This window comes from Cibotium barometz, chromosome 20, assembly GCF_041138505.1.
Source record: "Cibotium barometz isolate CiBa-2024 chromosome 20, ASM4113850v1, whole genome shotgun sequence".
Taxonomy (NCBI): Eukaryota; Viridiplantae; Streptophyta; class Polypodiopsida; order Cyatheales; family Cibotiaceae; genus Cibotium; species Cibotium barometz.
In genome coordinates this window covers 3,558,998-3,578,597 of record NC_141065.1, presented here as the reverse complement: position 1 = coordinate 3,578,597, position 19,600 = coordinate 3,558,998, and the positions used below count along the sequence as shown (strand labels likewise).

General features: G+C 46.5%; 1 protein-coding gene across 5 annotated transcripts in view; it reads right to left on the bottom strand.

Annotated features, from left to right (window-relative positions):
- The window catches only part of LOC147627453 (malonyl-CoA decarboxylase family protein), a 110,708-nt gene that overhangs the window by 23,281 nt on the left and 67,827 nt on the right, over nucleotides 1-19,600 (bottom strand). For all 5 annotated transcript variants that reach the window (XR_015268238.1, XM_086814348.1, XM_086814347.1 and 2 more), the window contains exons 8-9: nucleotides 18,593-18,651; nucleotides 18,212-18,289 (exon numbers count right to left, since the gene is read on the bottom strand). Coding sequence is in view for 4 of the 5 variants with exons in the window: in XM_086814348.1 (XP_086670474.1) it covers nucleotides 18,212-18,289; nucleotides 18,593-18,651 (137 nt within the window). In the remaining variant the exon portion in view is untranslated. The remainder of the gene's footprint in view (nucleotides 1-18,211; nucleotides 18,290-18,592; nucleotides 18,652-19,600) is intronic.

The window sequence follows — 19,600 nt, the reverse complement described above, 5'->3', positions numbered from 1 at the left end:
CAATCCTTCACCCCACCCCTTCTACGTTAGCTTATCCTTGGCTGTCCTGGCCCTTTGATCAGCAGCTTTAGCTCTTGGTGAAATATGAGATGAAAGAATGGATTGTGGGCCTTGGTATAGTACTCCACGGTGACCAGTCGGCTGTCCCAGAATGGCTCCACGACTGAATATTACAGCATTAAATTATATTAAATGCTGCGCATGACTTAATCCATGGCTGGGCATTTATGTGCATGGGAGATAGGGGCTGGGCACTTAGGCGCCTGCTGTTCTGGAGGCTGGGCAGCCTGTATAGGCTGCCCCATACTTGCCCTACAGCCATCACAAGGCTGGTTGACCTATTGGCTGCCCCTGGCATGCCCCTAGGGCTGTCCTACAGCCCTCCATGGCCTACCCCTAGCTGGTGGGTACAGCCAGGACCTTCCTGGCCTTCATGGGGGTGGTTTTACACTGTCCCCATGCCCACACAAGTACTTGGGGTAGCCCTATGGGCTGGCCCCTTTCCTTTATGCAAACCCTAACTATCTACACAATGATCTGGCATCCAGTACCATACCAGATACACAAAATCATTGACATCATTCCAGAGGGAGACTCACAATGCGGACTCGCACTGTTTCATGTGCAGGACAATTATACCTGACCTCGGATGACTGGGATGGAACCCTGGCTGACTCATCCCGGACTGGGCTCACATGGGACCACCTTACCATCCTAGGTCCTGCACCTTTTGTACAGATATGTCTACGTGGCATCCAAGTGCGGGATGCACGTGACACATCCTTACTAAACCTGCCAAATAGGTGTGCTATCACGGTCCAAATCCTCTGTGCTTCCCTACATTCCCATAGGTAGTGATAAACTCTCTCTGAAGCTCCTGCGCATCTCGGGCAAGTTGGGCTAACACCAACAACTGATCTCCACTGGTAGTCCACCATGTAGTGAAATCCAAAAGAATGAAGAGATTTGTGCCTTCCTGTAAGAGTGCCACAGCCTCCGCCAAAAACCATAGTTGTCTGCAGGACGCGTACTGCAGAGCACAGGCACGAAAAGTACGGGACGGTGCGAAACTTTTCCGAAACGGATTTGACGCCGGCGGACGTTTCGGTCCAGCAAAACGGCCGTACCGCCGTACCGTACGTCAGCGAAACGGTCCTGAAAAAAACCGCCCATTTTTTACCAATTTGTTTTGCCCGTTTTTTATTGTTTTTTTTTTGCCCGTTTCTGATCGTTTTTTTTTGCCCGTTTTTCCGCACGTGTCTCCCGTTTGTTGTAGCCGTTTTTTCGTGTGCCATGGATGATGGGCCACATGGCCTTGGCCCTTGGATCCCTTTAGGGCCTAGGCTTTCACCTCCATGCTAGTCTCTAGAGTCTTGAGGCTTGGCCCTTGTATAAGAGCTCTCAAGCTCTCTCTCTCTCTCTCTCTCATCAAGGCTCTATCTACCCGAGATATCAGTTTACATGTGAGACAGTTGGGGTTTATCGAGATGCAGTATCTGATGGCTTGTTCGCTTTAGACCCGCATAGCCCTCTGGACGAGATCACGAGAGGATTGGCAGGTGTACTACATGCATCCGCCTCATATGCGTTTCCCTGCGGTATTATCCCTTCCACCCACCCCCGCAGCACTGTCCCACAGAACAGTTGGTATGATGATGAGTGTCGTGAGACACGAGCACAGCTACATCGTGAGATTGCCATTGGGTCTCACACGCATAGATAGGCTAGGATGATCTTTCGGCGCCTTGGGTGGAGGAAGAAACGAGCCTATCTGGCTAAGCTAGAGGAGGAGATCTACCAACTCTTCCTGGCGAAGGACACCAAGAGGGTATGGAAGATGTTTCAGGAGAGACAGCCTGGTACTCCGATTACTGCACCTGAGGCATGGCATACTTATGCTAGAGAGCTATATGATGCACCAGGACAGCCCCCCACCCCCCCTCCACTGGGAGCTAGACCGGCTAGCAGCACCTTTTTTACTATGCGGATGGTGCTAGATGCGATAGACAAGAATGGAAAGGCACAAGATCATGATGGTCTAGTTGGAGAGCACTTCTCATATGCACGAGACACTTTGGCTCCGCTCATCGTACATGTGTTTAATCGTGCCATTTGTGAGGGTTTCCCGACAAGCTGGACAGAGCATATCATTGTACCACTCTTTAAGAGTGGGGACCCCATGGTACCAGGCAACTACAGGACGATCATGATTGGTCATTACTTGGCCAAATTATATGGCTCTATATTGGAGTCGGAGCTGAGCCGATGGGCAAAGAGGCATGGTCATCGAGCACATGGATAGGCTAGCTTCAGGCAAGGATTTACTACCTTGGATCACATATTGACACTTCGCGCACTTATTGAAGAGGGCAAGGCACAGAAGAGAAGGATATACTGCTGCTTTGTGGACTTCTGCAAAGCCTTCGATACCGTACAACGTGTCAGGCTTATGCACAGATTGCATGACATTGAGGTACCCGAGGATATGCAGTGGGGGATATATGCTTTGTATGAGTCTCATGCACAGATTGCATGACCTTGAGGTACCCGAGGATATGCAGTGGGGGATATATGCTTTGTATGAGTCTATGACAGGCAGAGTCCGAGCTCCAGGCGGACTATCTGATAGGGTGACCAGCACGATAGGGGTGAAGCAGGGATGCCCACTATCGCCCACCCTCTTTGGACTATACATTGATGCGGTCTCTGATTATGTAGACAGATTGGGAGGCCCAGAGGCATGCCTGGCAGGGGTGTTGATACCCATCTTGTTATATGCTGATGATATTGTTCTAATCTCAGACTCTCCGGAGGGATTACAGAAACACCTGCATGCATTACACGCTTTCTGTGCGGATAGAGATCTGACAGTGTACCTTGGGAAAACCAAGGTTATGGTGTTTAACACCACACAGGCATGGGTAACGAGATCAGAGCCTCATTCACTTTCCGAGGGGAGCCGGTAGAGTACGTCAAGTCATATGTCTACTTGGGAGTTACTTTCACAGGACCGCGTTTCTCCCTGAAGGAGGCAGCAGCAGCAGCTAGATTAGCTCGAGGGCATGCAGCCTTAGGGGCACTTGAGAGGCAGTGTGCACACATACAGTTTCAGGAGCCACGCACCAAATTGTGGCTATTTGAAATGCTTGTCACACCGACCCTCCTGTACACGGAGCTCCAATTTGGGGACCCAGTATACATCACAGATCTCAGAGAGGGACAGACGAGGGATGGAGGCAAATGGAGAGACCACTGATTATGATGATTGCCCGCATGATTCAGAGCAAATCATCAGTACCACATGAGATTGTTCGAGCTGAGCTGGGTGCCCCACCAGTAGTAATCAAGGCCCTATTCCAGGTAGTTACCTTTTTACAGCGGCTATGGGAGCTCCCTCAACAGAGGTACTCCTGATTGGCATTGACCTCATCCATACAGTTGGCAGAGGATGGAGATACTCATTGTTGGTACGCTCAGATGAGATCATGGTTTGACCTACATGGTTTGCGGATAGAGGCACTACCACCCTTTCAGTACAGTCTCGATTGTCCATTTTTGGATCTCACCCGCTCAGAGCAAAACCGCGTGATCAGGATGGATATCATCAGAGTGGACACAGAGAGGACATGGACTAGCCCCCTTGAGCCCTTGGGCACGAAAATGGCTCATTACAAGAGCCATTTTCAACACCTCTCACCGAATGATTTTATCACCCGCCCGGCATACATGGATGTACACCTATCACATGGGATACGTTGTGCCATTGGACAGATCCGACCTCATCACACCAACTGCGGATTGAGACAGGGCGATATGTGCATCAGATCGTGGATGACTGCATTTGTCAGCTATGCTACCAGGAGGCAGAGACAGAGGAACACTACATTTGCCGATGTACAGGCTATTATGAGATCCAAGGGAGATATCATTGCCTCTTCCGAGAGGGTTTTGGGCCGTTACGCAGGGTCATGGAGTTTGAGGATCCGAGATGCCTGGGATTGTTTCTACTTGAGCTCAGGCGACACAAAGAGACCATCTTGGCACACAGGAGGCTGAGCCATGATGTACCTAGACAGAGGACCCTGACAGATTTCTTCGGCACCAGCACCAGCAACCCAGCCCACACACCTCCTAATACCTCCTCCATTGTGCCATCGGGGCACCGACCACGCTCCCAAGGAGTCACCACTGATAGAGCAGTTATCTTATGTCGTGCTTGTCGGCCACGCCCACCAGGATCCCGACCACGGCATCCTTACCATCGCCAAATCAAAGCTATTATTGCTCGGCATCGGAGGCGCCTACCTCGCTTCTACGACCTCTCCATTCTAGACAGCCCCATGGCGGAGATACTTGATCTAAGGAGAGGGCAACACTTCAACTGATCAGTATACATGGATCTACCTGATATACATTTTTCAGTATTTTCCAATATTTTCTACTCAGTATCATCTCGGAGTCTTATAGTTCTGTTCTTATAACTGTAGGACAATCAGTTTATTGTACTTTTTAGTCTCATTTAGTTGTTCTCTTTGATGAGACGCCAACTTCAGATGTACTCTCAGTTTTGGTCTCATAGGCCACTATGGCCTCTTAGAGACGTTAATATATCATTTCATTTCTCTCTCTCAAGGCTCTATCTATCTCCCAAGCTCTCAAGCTCTCTCAAGCTCTCTCTCTCTCTCTCTCAAGGCTCTATCTATCTCCCAAGCTCTCTCTCTCTCTCTGAAGCTCTCTCAAGCTCTCTCTCTCTCTCTCTCTCTCTCTCTCTCTCTCTCTCTCTCTCTCTCAAGGCCTACTACCTAGTACCTAGAGCTGAGGCTCTAGCCTCTCCCTCTAGGCTCTATCTGTGGGCAAAAAAAGCGGAGGCAACGGGGAAACATCAAAGGAAAGAGCTCTCATACTTCGCTTCCCTTCTATTGAGGCGAAGAAGGAGTTCTTGAAGAGACGACCCACTTTAAAGAATACAGGCATTTTTCTTGGTGATGATCTTACTCTTTCACAGCTTGCACATATGAAGGAAGTCATGCCAGAGATTAGAGCAGCAAGAGAAAAGGGTAAGATAGCATTTTATAGAGAAGGGAGGGTGGTCATCGTGGAGCGACGCTCTACATGACGGTGCGAGACCTATGGGACCAAATTAAAGCTGGCAGCCTGGAACTGCAATGGATCCCTCAGACTTGATGTAGGTGCCTTTGAGGACAGCTTTAGAGATAGAGATATAGTCTTCTACTCGGAGACTCACCAGGCCCCTGGTCAGATGATGCCACAGGTGACAGGATACAGATGGGAGACAGCTTGCAGAGTAGGGACGAGATCGGTACACAGTAGTAGAGGATCAGGAGGGGTGGCAGTTCTTTTCAGGGAGGAGCTGCAACCGCTTATACACATAGTTCGGAGAGATGATCAGGCCAGATATATGTGGGTGAGACTGAGGGCCGACACAGGCAGATTCCTGTATATTGCCATATGCTATTTTGCTCCTAGTACATCGACATATGCAGCACCTAGAGGGCAGTCTCCTTTCTCTGTGCTAGATGATGACATATGGGAGTTCTCTAGGGATGGAGACATCATCCTGTTAGGGGACTTTAATGCCCGGACGGGCAACCGCCAGACAGCCTTTTATGATACCTCGGAGGAGATGCTGAGAGAGTTGGACACTCTGGATATGGGATTAGACAGAAGCTCACAGGATGTGGAGTGCACAGAGTATGGGAGATATTTGGTAGATATGGGGACTGCGCATGGGTTGGCCATACTTAATGGCTTGCAGAGGTTTCCGTCAGCAGCTGGATTTACTTGCTTTCCACATAGACATGGTGCTAGCACAGTGGATTATGTTATGGCTATGCCCAGCTTTGTTTCATGCATTGAGGACTTCACAGTTGGATCTCGGCCCATTGGGGTAGTAGTGGATCATGCATTGTTGACATTGACTATCTCTTTTCACTTTACCACAGCTCAGAGGACACGAGGGGCAGATCACACTCGATATACTTTTACCTCAGAGACTGATGCTGTCTACACAGATGGGATTTATAGACGTCTGTACACAGAGGAGCCAGGGAGACCTTTGGAGGAGTTGACCCATATACTGACAGAGACTTTACATGATGCAGCGAGAGAGGCATATCCACATACTCAGCCTGGACAGAGACAGCATTCTAGATGTATGCCCCAGAACAGCTGGTATGATGAGGAGTGCAGAGAGACCAGAGCCCGACTGCAGCGGGAGGTTGCTTTGGGAGTCACTACTTACCGACAGTCACGTATTGCCTTCCGACGCCTTGTGCGAAGGAAGAAGCGGGCCTTCCTTGCTCAGCTAGAGCAGGAATTATACCAGCTGTTCTTGAGCCAGGATTCGAGGGAGGCTTGGCGTCTGTTTCATGAGTCCTCCCCTGCTTTGGCCATCACTTCTACAGAGGTCTGGGGTAGTTATGCAGCATCTCTATATACAGTTCCTGGACAGACACCTTTTCCTGACCCGCCAGCACCATGCCCACAGACATGTACTTTCTTTACCGCAGAGATGGTAAGGAAGGCCATTGATAGGATGAAGACTGGGAGAGCATATGATCACGATGGATTGGTTGCTGAGCACTTTATTCATGCGAGAGACATGCTGGCAGAGCTTCTAGCAGTGATGTTCAATCGTGCTATGTGCGAAGGCTTACCCGAGACTTGGAGTAGGTCCACCATCGTGCCTATCTTCAAGTCAGGGGACCCTATGCAGCCAGGGAATTATCGCACTATTATGATTGGTCACACACTAGCACGATTGTATGCATCCATTCTTGAGCAGCAGTTGAGTAGATGGGCAGAGAGAGTTGGCATTCGAGCAGAGGGACAGGCAGGGTTTAGGAGAGGTTTCTCTACTCTTGACCACATCTTGACTCTCCGGGCCATTATTGAGGAGGGCAGGTCGCATGGGCGACGGATTTATTGTAGCTTTGTAGACTTCCGCAAAGCATTTGATACAGTGCCCAGAGCCAGATTGATGAGGCGATTACAGGAGATGGGGGTACCCACAGAGCTCATATGGGGAATTATGGCTTTATACAGATCAGTTGCAGGACAGGTACGCACCCCAGAGGGGGTCTCTACTTTGGTTCACTCCACTATAGGAGTGAAGCAAGGTTGCCCGTTATCTCCTTCACTGTTTGGTATGTATGTGGATGAGGCTTCTGACTACATTGAGAGATTGGGGGACAGAGGAGCCCAGCTAGCAGGTACATGGATCCCACTATTGTTATATGCTGATGATATTGTGTTGATCTCTGACTCTCCTGAGGGTATGCAGCGTCATCTGGATGCTTTACATGAGTTTGCACATGATAGTGGATTGTCTGTCAACCTTGGCAAAACCAAGGTTATGGTGTTTAACACCACGCCACAGTGGGTTCGGCGATCAGCTTCCACATTTACATATGGGCAGGAGGTTGTGGAGTATACAGATGCATATACATATCTTGGGGTAGTATTCAGTGGGCCAGTGTTTTCGATGAGGAGAGCAGCAGAGACTAGATTGACTAGAGCACATGCAGCCCTGGGTGGTTTGGAGAGGATGTGTTCGCAGGTTCAGTTTCAGGAACCTCGAACAAAACTCTGGCTTTTTGACACTCTAGTGACATCAGCTATGCTTTATGGAGTGCAGATATGGGGACCTTCAGTGGGCCATCACAGCGCATGCGGGTGGAGAGGTATGGAGAGGCCTTTGGTATCTATGATTGCTAGGCTTATTAGAGCCAAGGCTGTGGTACCTCATGAGATTATTCGAGCAGAGCTGGCGGCTGCCCCTCTGGTGATTGAGGCTCTTACGAGATCAGTCTCCTACATACATGGCTTGTGGGATCTCCCCCGAGACAGATATGCACGCCTCGCCCTGGAGTCCTCCCGACAGTTAGCTTTACAGGGAGACACGGCTTGTTGGTATGGGCAGATGACATCTTGGTTCCAGGCACATGGTTTTAGCATGGACAGATTGCCTCCCTTCCAGTATTCTCTGGAGGCACCCTCTCTCACTCTTACACGGACAGAGATTACCAGACTCATCCGTCAGGATTTAGTTCAGCTGGACATTAGGAGGACATGGATACAGCCGACTGAGGAGCTGGGCACGAAGATGGCTTTCTACAGAGAACATTTTCTTCAGCTCACAGCAGATGGTTTTGTGATCAGACCCAGTTACATGGATGTACACTTGTCTCATGCAGTACGATGTGCTATTGGTCAGATTCGCACATCCTCACACCAGCTTGAGATTGAGATTGGCCGATATAGAGGTATACCAGCTGAGGCCAGGATATGCCGAGTATGCCATGGGGAGCCAGAGACAGAGCTGCATTATATATGCCATTGTACTGCATACTATGAGATACGTGGTCGTTTCCACTGTTTATTCAGAGAGGGTTTTGGACCACTTTCCAGAGTCATGGGGTACCAGGACCAGAGGTGTTTGGGATTGTTCTTGCTTGAGCTGCGGAGACATAGAGATAGCCTGCTTAGGCGCACAGAGAGCCAGACTCAGAGGCACATTACAGACTTCTTTAGTCCGGTCATCACTGCGCCAGATGGACCACAGCAGCAGCAGGACATGGATACCGCCCACACCAGAGGTACACTGATTGATCGTGCGATTGAGCTTGGGTGGTCCAGACGCCCACGACCACGGAGGAGGGCATCCCAGCATAGACGGATGTTGCAGCGGCAGATTCGGATTATTCTTGCGAGGCATGCGAGACACCCAGTCAGGGTGCTGACCACACAGGATATTGAGGAGATCCGCCAGTGTCCGATGCGGCACATATTATGAGATGGAGGTACCTCCATAGTGTACCTTCCAGTTCCAGTTTCATTTTTTAGGTGCCAGTAGTATCATCTTTATTTTTTCATTTTCTGGGTTTTTTTATCCAGACATTGTATCAGATCCACCATGATGTAACTTTTGGTCTCATAGGTCATTATGGCCTTTTGAAGACGTTAATATAACATTTCATTTCATTTCATTTCTCAAGCTCTCTTTCCCTCTCTCAAGCTCTCTCTCTCTTTAGACTTTGCTACTTTGGCAATGAGGTCCGGAGGAAAGGAAAAGCATGAGGCATGGTGGAGAAGATGCATGACATGGAGATCTCCAAACAGGTAGAGATATCCAGAGTTCAAAGGTCAACTCATTAATAATGATTTATAAATGCATGTGCCATGACTACAATCTAATAATTTATAAATGTTTGAACTTTGCTTTCAGGTGAATGTCGACGAGTTCAAGTTGACAGTGGACACTCTTAAGAGTGTCCACAAGGAGCGAGATCTAGATGAGGAGGCCATATATGCTGATCTCTATAGGAGCTAGAGGAGATTGACCGTCGAGTTTCCCGTACTCATAGAGGTCGCGTAGCTAGAGGTGGCACACAGGTAGGAGCTCACGGATGCACTGTTCGGCGCCCTACTTCGACCCCGGTGGCTACATATGTGAGGTGTGGCTCCGGCTGTGGCTCCGGCTCGACTTCGAGGAGCACTTTAGCACTTGTTGCTGAAGAAGAGGATGCTCCTATTGCAGGCATCAGAGAGCTCGAGTACGATGATGAGGGCAATGTCCTTAGCGAGGGCAGTTTTGGGTTGGCCTCTGATGATGGAAACACCTCTAGCGAGGGCATTCCTTCCCTTAGTGATTTCTCTGAGGAGGAGGACTAGAGTCTAGACTCTAGTCTCTAGAGTCTAGACTTTAGACATTTTTGTACTTAGTGTTGTGACTAGTCAGTGTCACAACACACTTTTTTATATTTCCTATTGTAGGCCGTGGGCCACGACTCTTATTTATGGCATGTTCAGTGTTCATTGTTCATGACTCTTGAGTTTTTGTACTAGTTTATGTCATATGACAAATTACAACTTCTCTAGACTTTGCATCTCTAAATGTGTACAAATATCTTTTTTTCAAGTGTTTTTTAAAGTGGATCGTACCTCAATCGAGCTTATTTTTCAAAATTTAAAAGTTTCGTACCGGTACCGTTTTTTCATACCTTCGTTTCGTACCGACAACTATGCCAGAAACTCCTCTGAATGTCAAGAGGTAATACCATAGGACTCCCAATGAGGTCTAAGGGTAGGGACTTGCTGAATCTGTCCCAAGACAAGCTGTCTGGCATTCCTCGCAGGGTAGCTATAGAAAGGCAAACTTTTCAACGAATTTGTGGCATCCTTAATCGCAAAATCGAAGCTCATTGGTACACAGATTTTTGGGGCTTTTGTCAATTATGTGCAATTGACACATAAATTAGCCCATTGGTGCTCAAAAATTTGGGGATTTTCAGCATTGCAACCTGAAATTTGGGACAAAACATTTGCATAGAGGACATTGTGGTTGCCTGGCATTGCACTCCGGTGCATTTTGGATTTTGCCTGCAGGTGCTCTTTACAGCATATTTGGTTGCACGTGTTTGCATATCTCTTGGTGAAGAGATTTGAGCAAATGGCTGGAAATATATTGGGGTTTTGTCCCAAGAGGACAAATTGGATGGGAGTAATTACTCCCTATGGAGTTTCATGGTCCGAAATCTACTTATGGCCAAAGGATTATGGGGTTATGTGTCAGGTGAAGATGTACGCCTTGTTGACATAGCACCTAGCACGCCTCGCCGTGGTGCTCAACAAGCAGCAATACCCATTGCTACGTCACAGGAGCAGAAAAGATGGGATACTCAAGATGCCCAAGCGATGGCTTTGATTGCTTTGTCAGTAAAGCGATCAATCATACCGCATATTCGGTCTTGCAGGACCTCACGCGGCGAGCTTGGGATGTACTTGAAAGCATGTATCAGGCAAAGAATGAGGCCAAGGTTACATTTCTTAAGAAAGAGCTTGAGAACTTGGACATGAATGAAGGTGATAGTATGGCTGATCATCTTACGAAGATCTAGGATCTTTGGGAGCAGCTGCTCAACATTGATGAGGTCATTTCCGAAAAGGAGTTGGTTTCCAGGACACTATCATCTTTGCCAAAAACCTACTTGAATTTCCACACATCGCCCCTGAACCAATCTTGTTTGAAGAGTTAGTTGGTTTGTTGCTACAAGAGGAGCAGAATCGAAAGAACAAATCTTCCAGCATGTGTGGTGATGGGGCTTTTGCTATCCAAGACAAGGGCAAGGGAAAAGCCAAACACAGTTTTCAGCCAAAGGCTGATTCGGGACAGCCTTCACAAAAGGCTAAAAATAATGCAGGCAAGTTTAAAAAGAAGGGCAAATGTCACTACTGCAAGAAGCCAAGTCATTACTTGAAAGAGTGCAGAAAGAGGCTTGCAAAGGAGAAGAAAAAGGAAAGCGACATGGCTGTAGATTCTTCTTCATCACCTGTAGGGAAAGATGATGCATCAGTAAATCTTGTGTAGGATAAGTGGACTTTCATCACTTGCAGTTATGATGCATCTTTGGGGCATATGTCTGTCAGTGTCAATGAAACACACGACACATGGTATTTTGAGAGTGGTGCTTCTAAGCACATCACCTCACGGAGGGATTTGTTTAAGAAGCTTATGGCTGCCCCAGAAGGCAAGCGCGTAACATGTGCAAACAATTCTTCTTATCCAGTTCAGAGTGTTGGTGAGGTGATCATCACAACAGCAAATGGTGCAGACTTATGTCTTCAGATGTATTGTATGTGCCAGGAATTAAGAACTTGTTGTCCATCTCCTCTTTTGCTAAAAGAGGATATGCAGTGAACTTTGAGGATGACAGATGCACAGTGAAAGACCGTGAAGGTGGCTATGCATTGGTCACTTCCGGCACATTGTACCATGGGTTATATCAGCTTAACAGGTTTGACAGGAGAGCATGATGCTCATGTGGCTACCACTCTTACACCAGCCATGCATAAGGCAGAATTGTGGCATGCCAGGTTTGGGCATGTGAATTATGGCAGTTTGATGCTATTGCAAAGGCATAATATGGTACAAGATATGCCTCATGTAGAGTTGCCACCAAAACATGTATGTGAAGGGTGCATATTGGGTAAGATGCATAGAAATGCATTCCAAGAAGATGGATCAACAAGGGCTGTCCGGAAATTACAGCTTAGATCGAGGGGGGGAATACATGTGCATTGCTTTCAAAGAATTTATGGGAAAAAAAGGCATAAAGCATCAATGCACGATGCCACATTCTCCTCAGCAAAATGGTGTTGCTGAGAGAAAGAACAGATCTTTGATGGAAATGGCTAGATGCATGGTTAAAGGCAAAGGATTGCCTCACAAATTCTGGATGGAGGCAATAATGTGTGCTACACGTGTTGAATAGATGCCCTACCAAAGCATTGAAAACCATCACGCCATATGAGGCCTGGCACACGAAAGGAAACCTAAAGTTGATCACTTTAGAGTTTTTGGATGTATAGCATATGCACATGTACCTCAGTAGTTGAGAGGTAAGCTTGATGACAAAGCTACTAGGTGCATATTTGTGGGTTATACCAGTGGCAGTAAAGGCTACCGTCTCTTTAATCCTTCCACACAAAGGATTTTGGATAGCAAAGATGTTGTATTTGTTGAAAATTCAGACCAGCCATTGGCTGAATTTTTTGGACAGCCACCTTCGGGCCTACATAACATGTTTGAAGGACTTCTCCCGTTGGGAATTGATGGCTCTATAGATAAGTCATCAACTTTACCCAATGGACAGCATTTGGGTGCTCGAATCAGCCCATGAATGAGCTCATTACACCTCAAAATGTGGAGGAAGCAGTGGAGCAAGGGCAGACAGCAATGGAGGAGGCTAGAGTTGTGCCTCGTTGGCTACTCCGCACTTTACAGGAGAGCAAACTTTCAGCTCCATTTAGTAGCAGGACACGGGCTGGTTCACGTAATGCAAGAGAACACGCAGACGTTGCTTGCATGAGTACACTTTGTGCTGCAGATGAGCCAGATTCATTTGAAGAGGCTCATGAGGATGAGCATTGGATGCAAGCCATGTAAAATGAGATGGATTCTATCCATAAAAACAATACTTGGGACTTGGTAGACTTGCCTGCTGGCAAGAAGCCCATTGGTACAAAGTGGGTTTACAAGTAAAAAAGAAAGTCTGATGGTACCAATGACCATTGACAGGTACAAGGCAAGGCTAGTGGCCAAAAGATATGCCCAGCAAAAAGGCATTGATTATGATGAGACTTTCGCACCCACTTCTCGTATGGCCACAGTTAGATGTGTTGTTGCATTGGCTGCCCATCATGGATGGAAAGTGCATCAATTGGACATAAAATCAGCTTTTCTCAATGGGGATTTGCAGGAAGAAGTGTATGTAAATCAGTCCATTGGTTTTGTGATGCATGGTCACGAAAACAAAGTATGCAAGCTTCAAAAAGCACTTTATGTATATACCTTCATAAGCTCCTCGAGCTTGTTATGAGAAGATACATACTTATTTGACCATGCAAGGGTTTTGCAATAGTCCAACAAAGAGCACTCTCTATGTGAAAAAGGATCATGGCACTTTGATTATGCTCATTCTTTATATGGATAACATGTTGCTAACTGGGAATGATATGGATAAAATTTCAACAACTGGAAATGATATGGATAAAATTTCAACATTCAAAGCTGAATTGCAATCGTCATTTGAGATGACAGATTTGGGATTGTTGCATTATTAACTTGTGCAGACAGATGTTGGGATTTTTGTGCACCAATCAAAGTACATTCAAAAGCTGTTGCACAAATTCGGGTTTCAAGATTGTAAGCCCATCTCTACTCCGATGGAGCCAAGGCTAAAATTGAGCATGTATGATGTTGGAGAGTCTTTTGATATGAGTGTTTACAGCCAAGCAGTGGACTGCCTCAGTTTGGGGTTTCCCAGTGTAGCAAATTTATGCAAAGCCCAGGAACAAAGCATTGGCAAGTAGTGAAACGGATCTTCCGCTATCTTCAGGGCTCCCTGGATCTTGCGTTGGTATATCCCAGGGGGGACAGCTTGTAGTTACATGCATACAGTGATTCAGATTGGGTTGGTGACTATGATACACGGTAGTCCACCAGTGAGAATTGTTTCTTTTTGGGGCATTCATGCATATCATGGCTGAGTAAAAAGCAGCCCACTGTTGCCACATCTACTTGTGAGGCTGAGTACAGGGCAGCCTTTACAGCCATAGTAGATTGTGTATGTGTCATGTGCATAGTGTGTATCTACCGTGTGCTACATGCACACAAGACTAGCTTTGAGGTTTGGGGAAGCTTGGAGCTAGGCAGGCTGATTGGCGAGCTGAGTTAGGGATAGACTAACGGGCGGGCATTGTTGCCCGCCTGTTAGTCATAGTGCCCAACAGTGCCCGCCCATTACTCTATCCCTAACTCAGCTCGCCAATCAGCCTGCCTAGCTCCAAGCTTCCCCAAACCTTGAAGCTAATCTTGTGTGCGTGTAGCACACGGTAGCTACACACTGTGCACATGACAATATGGCTGAGGAGATTGATGTCTGATCTTCTTGAGTGTCAGCAAACACCCACCACCATACTCACTGTCAACAATCCACACCAGTGGGAATTGTTTCTTTTTGGGGCATTCATGCATATCATGGATGAGTAAAAAGCAGCCCACTGTTGCCACATCTACTTGTGAGGCTGAGTACAGGGCAACCTTTACAGCCACAGTAGATTGTGTATGGCTAAGGAGATTGATGTCTGATCTCTTTAGTGTCAGCAGACACCCACCACCATACTCACTGACAGTCAAAGTGCTATAGCCGTGGCACAAAACCCAGTGTTTCATGCACGCACTAAGCACATAGAGATTCATTATCACTATGTCAGAGAGAGGATTCATGCAGGGGAGATCATATTATCTTACTCCTCTACACAGGACGATGTTCAATGTTGCAAATCTATTCACGAAGGCGTTGCCTCGAGAGAAGTTTGAAGCTTTCTGCAAAGCTTTAGGCTCCTATAAAGAGTGATCTGCTACCGACCTTGTACAGGTTCACATTGCCACTAAAGGGGGTTTATTGGCATATATGCTATGAGTTATGCCACATATGCTACAAGTAGTGCCACATGTGAACATGGGCTAACCAAGGGCACTTTTCTCCCTTTGGGTTTTTCCCCTTGGATATAAGATGTGAAAGGACACCACACTTATTGTATTATGATATTGTGGAGTCAACTCCCTAGCTCCACACATCTTTGTATTCTAGCTACTTGGTGTAGCAATCACTCTCTCTCTCACACTCTTGAGAGCTTGCTGTTGTGTACCATCTTTGTGTGTGTGTTCTCTATTTCTCTGAAACCCTAACATCCAACAGGAAGGAGGGCTGAATATTATGAATCCCGATATTTAGTGCAGGGCCTTGCTTTGCAAGTTAGTGGTCAGAGGCTTTCTTCCAAGATTGAGCCATGGAAGAACTTTTCTCTGTGATATCTCCACATGTATGCCTCGTGGAGGTGAAGACTGGATGCCTAGAGTACAATGCCCTAAATACGTTACAGAGGTAGATTGTAGAGCACCAAGATTGGAGCAAGATGAGACACTTCTTGAGACAAAGGATCCCAATATCAAAGGATGAGGCAAACAGACTTCCCATTATGTGGAATGATTATGGCCGTCCTTTGTGTGCCTCTAGTAATATGCAGTGGCCAGGCTGGGAGTGATGCGCACCAACATTAGGCATTGGAAGACTCTTCGAAGTCTTCAAGATGCATCCACCCCAGCACTAGATGGATCGAGTAGATTGATACAGCTATCCCCCATAAGTGGCTCACTGTCACATTCCATGATGAGTATCACACCTGATGGCTAGGTGCTTTTTCTAGGACAAGTGTACCCCTGCAGCAATTAGCCATGCCACACCAAGACTAGGAGGGAAACTATACTATCCTGGCTGGAAGGAGATTGATGAGATGTGACACTGAGGACTTCATCCCCGGAACTGTATCCTCCACCCTGTGTGAGAGTTGTGGGTCGCTCAGGGAGGCAATTGTCTATTGACCCTCCCCATGGGTCGCTCAAGGAGGCACTTGTCTTCCCTCTGAGTCTCTAACTCAAGGTTCTTGGTGCCTATGGCTTTATGCTGGATTTCCCATTAAACATCTCCCATGGGATCCCGGTGAGTGGTGGGGATGGATTAATGCAACCAGTCCCTTCAAGAGTTTGCCTTTCTTCAGTTACACTATGAGGAATGCTAAACTATTACTACTTGGACAGATTCAGAAGCTCTATTGTGTGGCTCACTCATTAGTCTGGACCACAGGCTGTCTTTGAGGGCAAGGATCGTGACTCCGCCATCATGATCCATAGAGGGATGGCCCAGAGCTGCACACATCAGGATATTCTTGATCACATGTCACACCATCTCTTGGGAGACCTGATACCACCTAGGAGATTATTGCCAGCATCCCTGCTTGGCAGATATGGAGGGCTAGATGTAACAAGGCCATGAAGGGCACCAAGATTTATGACACTCATTGCATTTGTACCATTTGGGGAGATATTATTCATACCCTCTGGCCACTTGGGCCCATATACAGGGACCTTCTAGATCAGCGCAACCAAAGCACATTTTCTTCATGAGGGAGTGGGATCATGGGATCCATAGACACATGGAATGGGAACGGACAGATGCAACGGGGGTCTGTTCTGGAACGGGAACGGGAACGGGAACGGGAACCTGAAAAGAAAATGGGAACGACACGTCATCACCATATGGCTACCATTTGCAAGCTAAGGAGATGCAAGGGCATATATTGCCAAGCCTTTTAGATGCAAGGTCATACACCACTCTCATATGATATGATGTGATCATAGAAAAATACAAAATTCTCATTTACTAAAAAATTAGACCCAAAATGCCTTAAGCCAAGGATACACATTTGTGGAACAGGAACGGGAACGACACAAGTTATGGAACGCGTTCCCTCGTTCCCAAGGCTCTGGAACAGCGTTCCATGTTACTATGATGGGATCTTCTTCTTTTTGACTCCCACTAGAATCTCTTGGCATTTTCTCCCTGACTAGCTGCGATTACCTTACACTTTGTGATGAAGATTTCCAGCTTCTAGCCATGGTTTTGTATTGATTCTTTCCTACTTCATAGAAGTGTCTTTCTCACAAAAAAAAAAACTGTAATGTACTCTATCAACTTCATACTTAGCAAATACACCGAAAGGTGGGGGCCCTTTAATGGGTTTTGGGACCAATCAGTGTCTAGTGTATCTCCCTCTCTTCTCTTCTCTTAAGACTTTGCACCACAGTAATTGCAGAGTTAACTAATTTTGTGTCGATTGAGGCAGAGCAAAGGTCACCTAAGAGCCATAGTTGCTTTAAGTAGTTCTGAACTAAGGCTTGTTTAAAGTCAGGAGCTTCACAGGACAGATGAGAGCACATGAAGACCAACATCCATGCACTCCACATGTGACATTGGTATCAGAATGAAGGTTCTTTCCAAGGTAGAACACAGCTAAGGATATTCATCAGCAGGCCCACAAATTGGTTGTGTGAAAATGGTATCTCTTGGGAGCGAAGGTATAGGGATAGTCGAAAACAAATGATATCATGGAGCTGTGTGCAAGCAGGTATAGAGAAGAAGGAAGCTCCCCAGCACCAACGAGGAGCAAGACAACACGTCCACGTTGGACACCAGATGTTGCAGATGGAGGAAGGTACAGAAGACACAACTTTGCCTACAACATATATGCAGAAACAGTGGCAATGAATATTTTCGGAGTACTCAGTGGTGTTGGCAGGTTACTCAGAAGCAGCTCCACTCCCATCAACAGCTCTGCAGGAGGGGATGTAACGTGCAACCCGCACTTGATGCCTTGTGGACGTATGGGCATGATTAAGTGCAAATATTGGGTTGGTGATGTGCATAGTGCTCGGCTGTAAGCCCTAGTCCATGGACATGTCAGGCATCTGCCATCAAGGTGGGCTTGGGCAAGTCCAAGCAATCACACGTGCATGAAGGACCTCGTCCAGTTTTTTAACCCACATGAAGTTGACATTTGTACGGATGTCCTGTCAGCTTAGTAGACCTAGTGCCAAGCACTAGACATGAATGTAGATCAGCCCATAAACAATGTCTAGTGCCAAGCACTGGACATGAATGTAGATCAGCCTATAAGCAATGTGCCCATGTCAGGTAGTTAAGCAGCCCATCTAGAAAGGTTTGGACATGAATCATGATCTCATCACAACAACTTCAAAGCAGAAACATTGAAGACAGGATACATGTACCTGGGTGGAAGATATAGAATAGAATAGAGCAGTTGTAGCCTCGTGTTCAGGTACTGGTGGCTCATTCCATAGCACGTCCTATAATAGAATTACCAAAAGAATATTCCACATCAAAATGAACATCTTACCAACAATTAGTGGTGTTTACATCATACTTTTGTCCACAGGCATTCTAACCTGGTGAAGGGTTTCACCTCCCCAAGGAAAGAACCTGGGTTCGATACCCATCAGCCTACACTTGCTGGATGTGCTATAACTAAATAATATATATCTTACACAAAAGAAAAACATCAAAGTTTAACGGTCTACACTTGCTGGATGTGCTATAACTAAATAATATATATCTTACACAAAAGAAAAACATCAAAGTTTAACGGTTACCTGTATTGACTCAAGCATAGCTTTAGTTAGAGCCACTTCGATGAAATTGAGAGGCTCTCCTGTATAAAGAACAAGCCTAATAAGGACAAAAGTGGATTGCAATATTCATAAACCTTTGTTTTTTACTTATATTGATTTTTCTGTCTACTTGCTCTTGTGAGAGAAACATATGAACATAGTCCCCTTTCTAGGTCCCAAACAAAACAACATATGATGTGAACACAAACAAGCAAACTGGCTCAACTGATGCAGACAAATGACAAAAAAAAGGCTAAACAACTAGCTGTAAGATGTGCAACCCCATGAACTCATCCATATCAAAGTCTTGCATCAACTCAATCCACTGTGCCTTCCTCCCCCTCAACTCACATCTATCACATTTGTACTTAATCGGCTCGTGGTCGGTCAACACAGCAAACTTGGTTCCATAAAGATAATGTCGCCAAGTTTTCAAAGCATGTATAACCGCATGAGTGTGACATATTTAATGTGTGTATCGTCAAGCTTCTTGCTTTCAAATGCCACGAGTCAACCATCCTGGAACAATGCTACGTCTGTTGCGAAATCACTAGCATCTGTCTCGACCACAAATGGTCTGCTAGGATTTGGCAGCAAGGCCAATACAGGTGCTTCCTTGACCTTAAGCTTGAGAGCCTTAAAAGCCTCATATAGAACTTCTCATTCCAAGAAATCGGGCTGTTGGACTTATGCCCTCTTCCTCGAAGAGTGTTAATTGTGAATAATCCCTCACCAACTTCTTGAGAAAGACATTGAATCCTAAAAACGACTGAAGTTGCCTTACGGTATGAGGAATTGGTCAATCTAAAGCCTTTTGTATCCACTCAAGATCTATGCTCATCCCATTTCGAGAAGTCCGATGTCCTAGATACATGAGTTCCCGTTTGAAGAAGTCACACTTTGCATACAACTTCACCCGCCTCAAAATCTTCAAGACGATCAGGAGATGTTCGATGTGCTCCTCCAGAGTATGACTGTATATCAAGATAT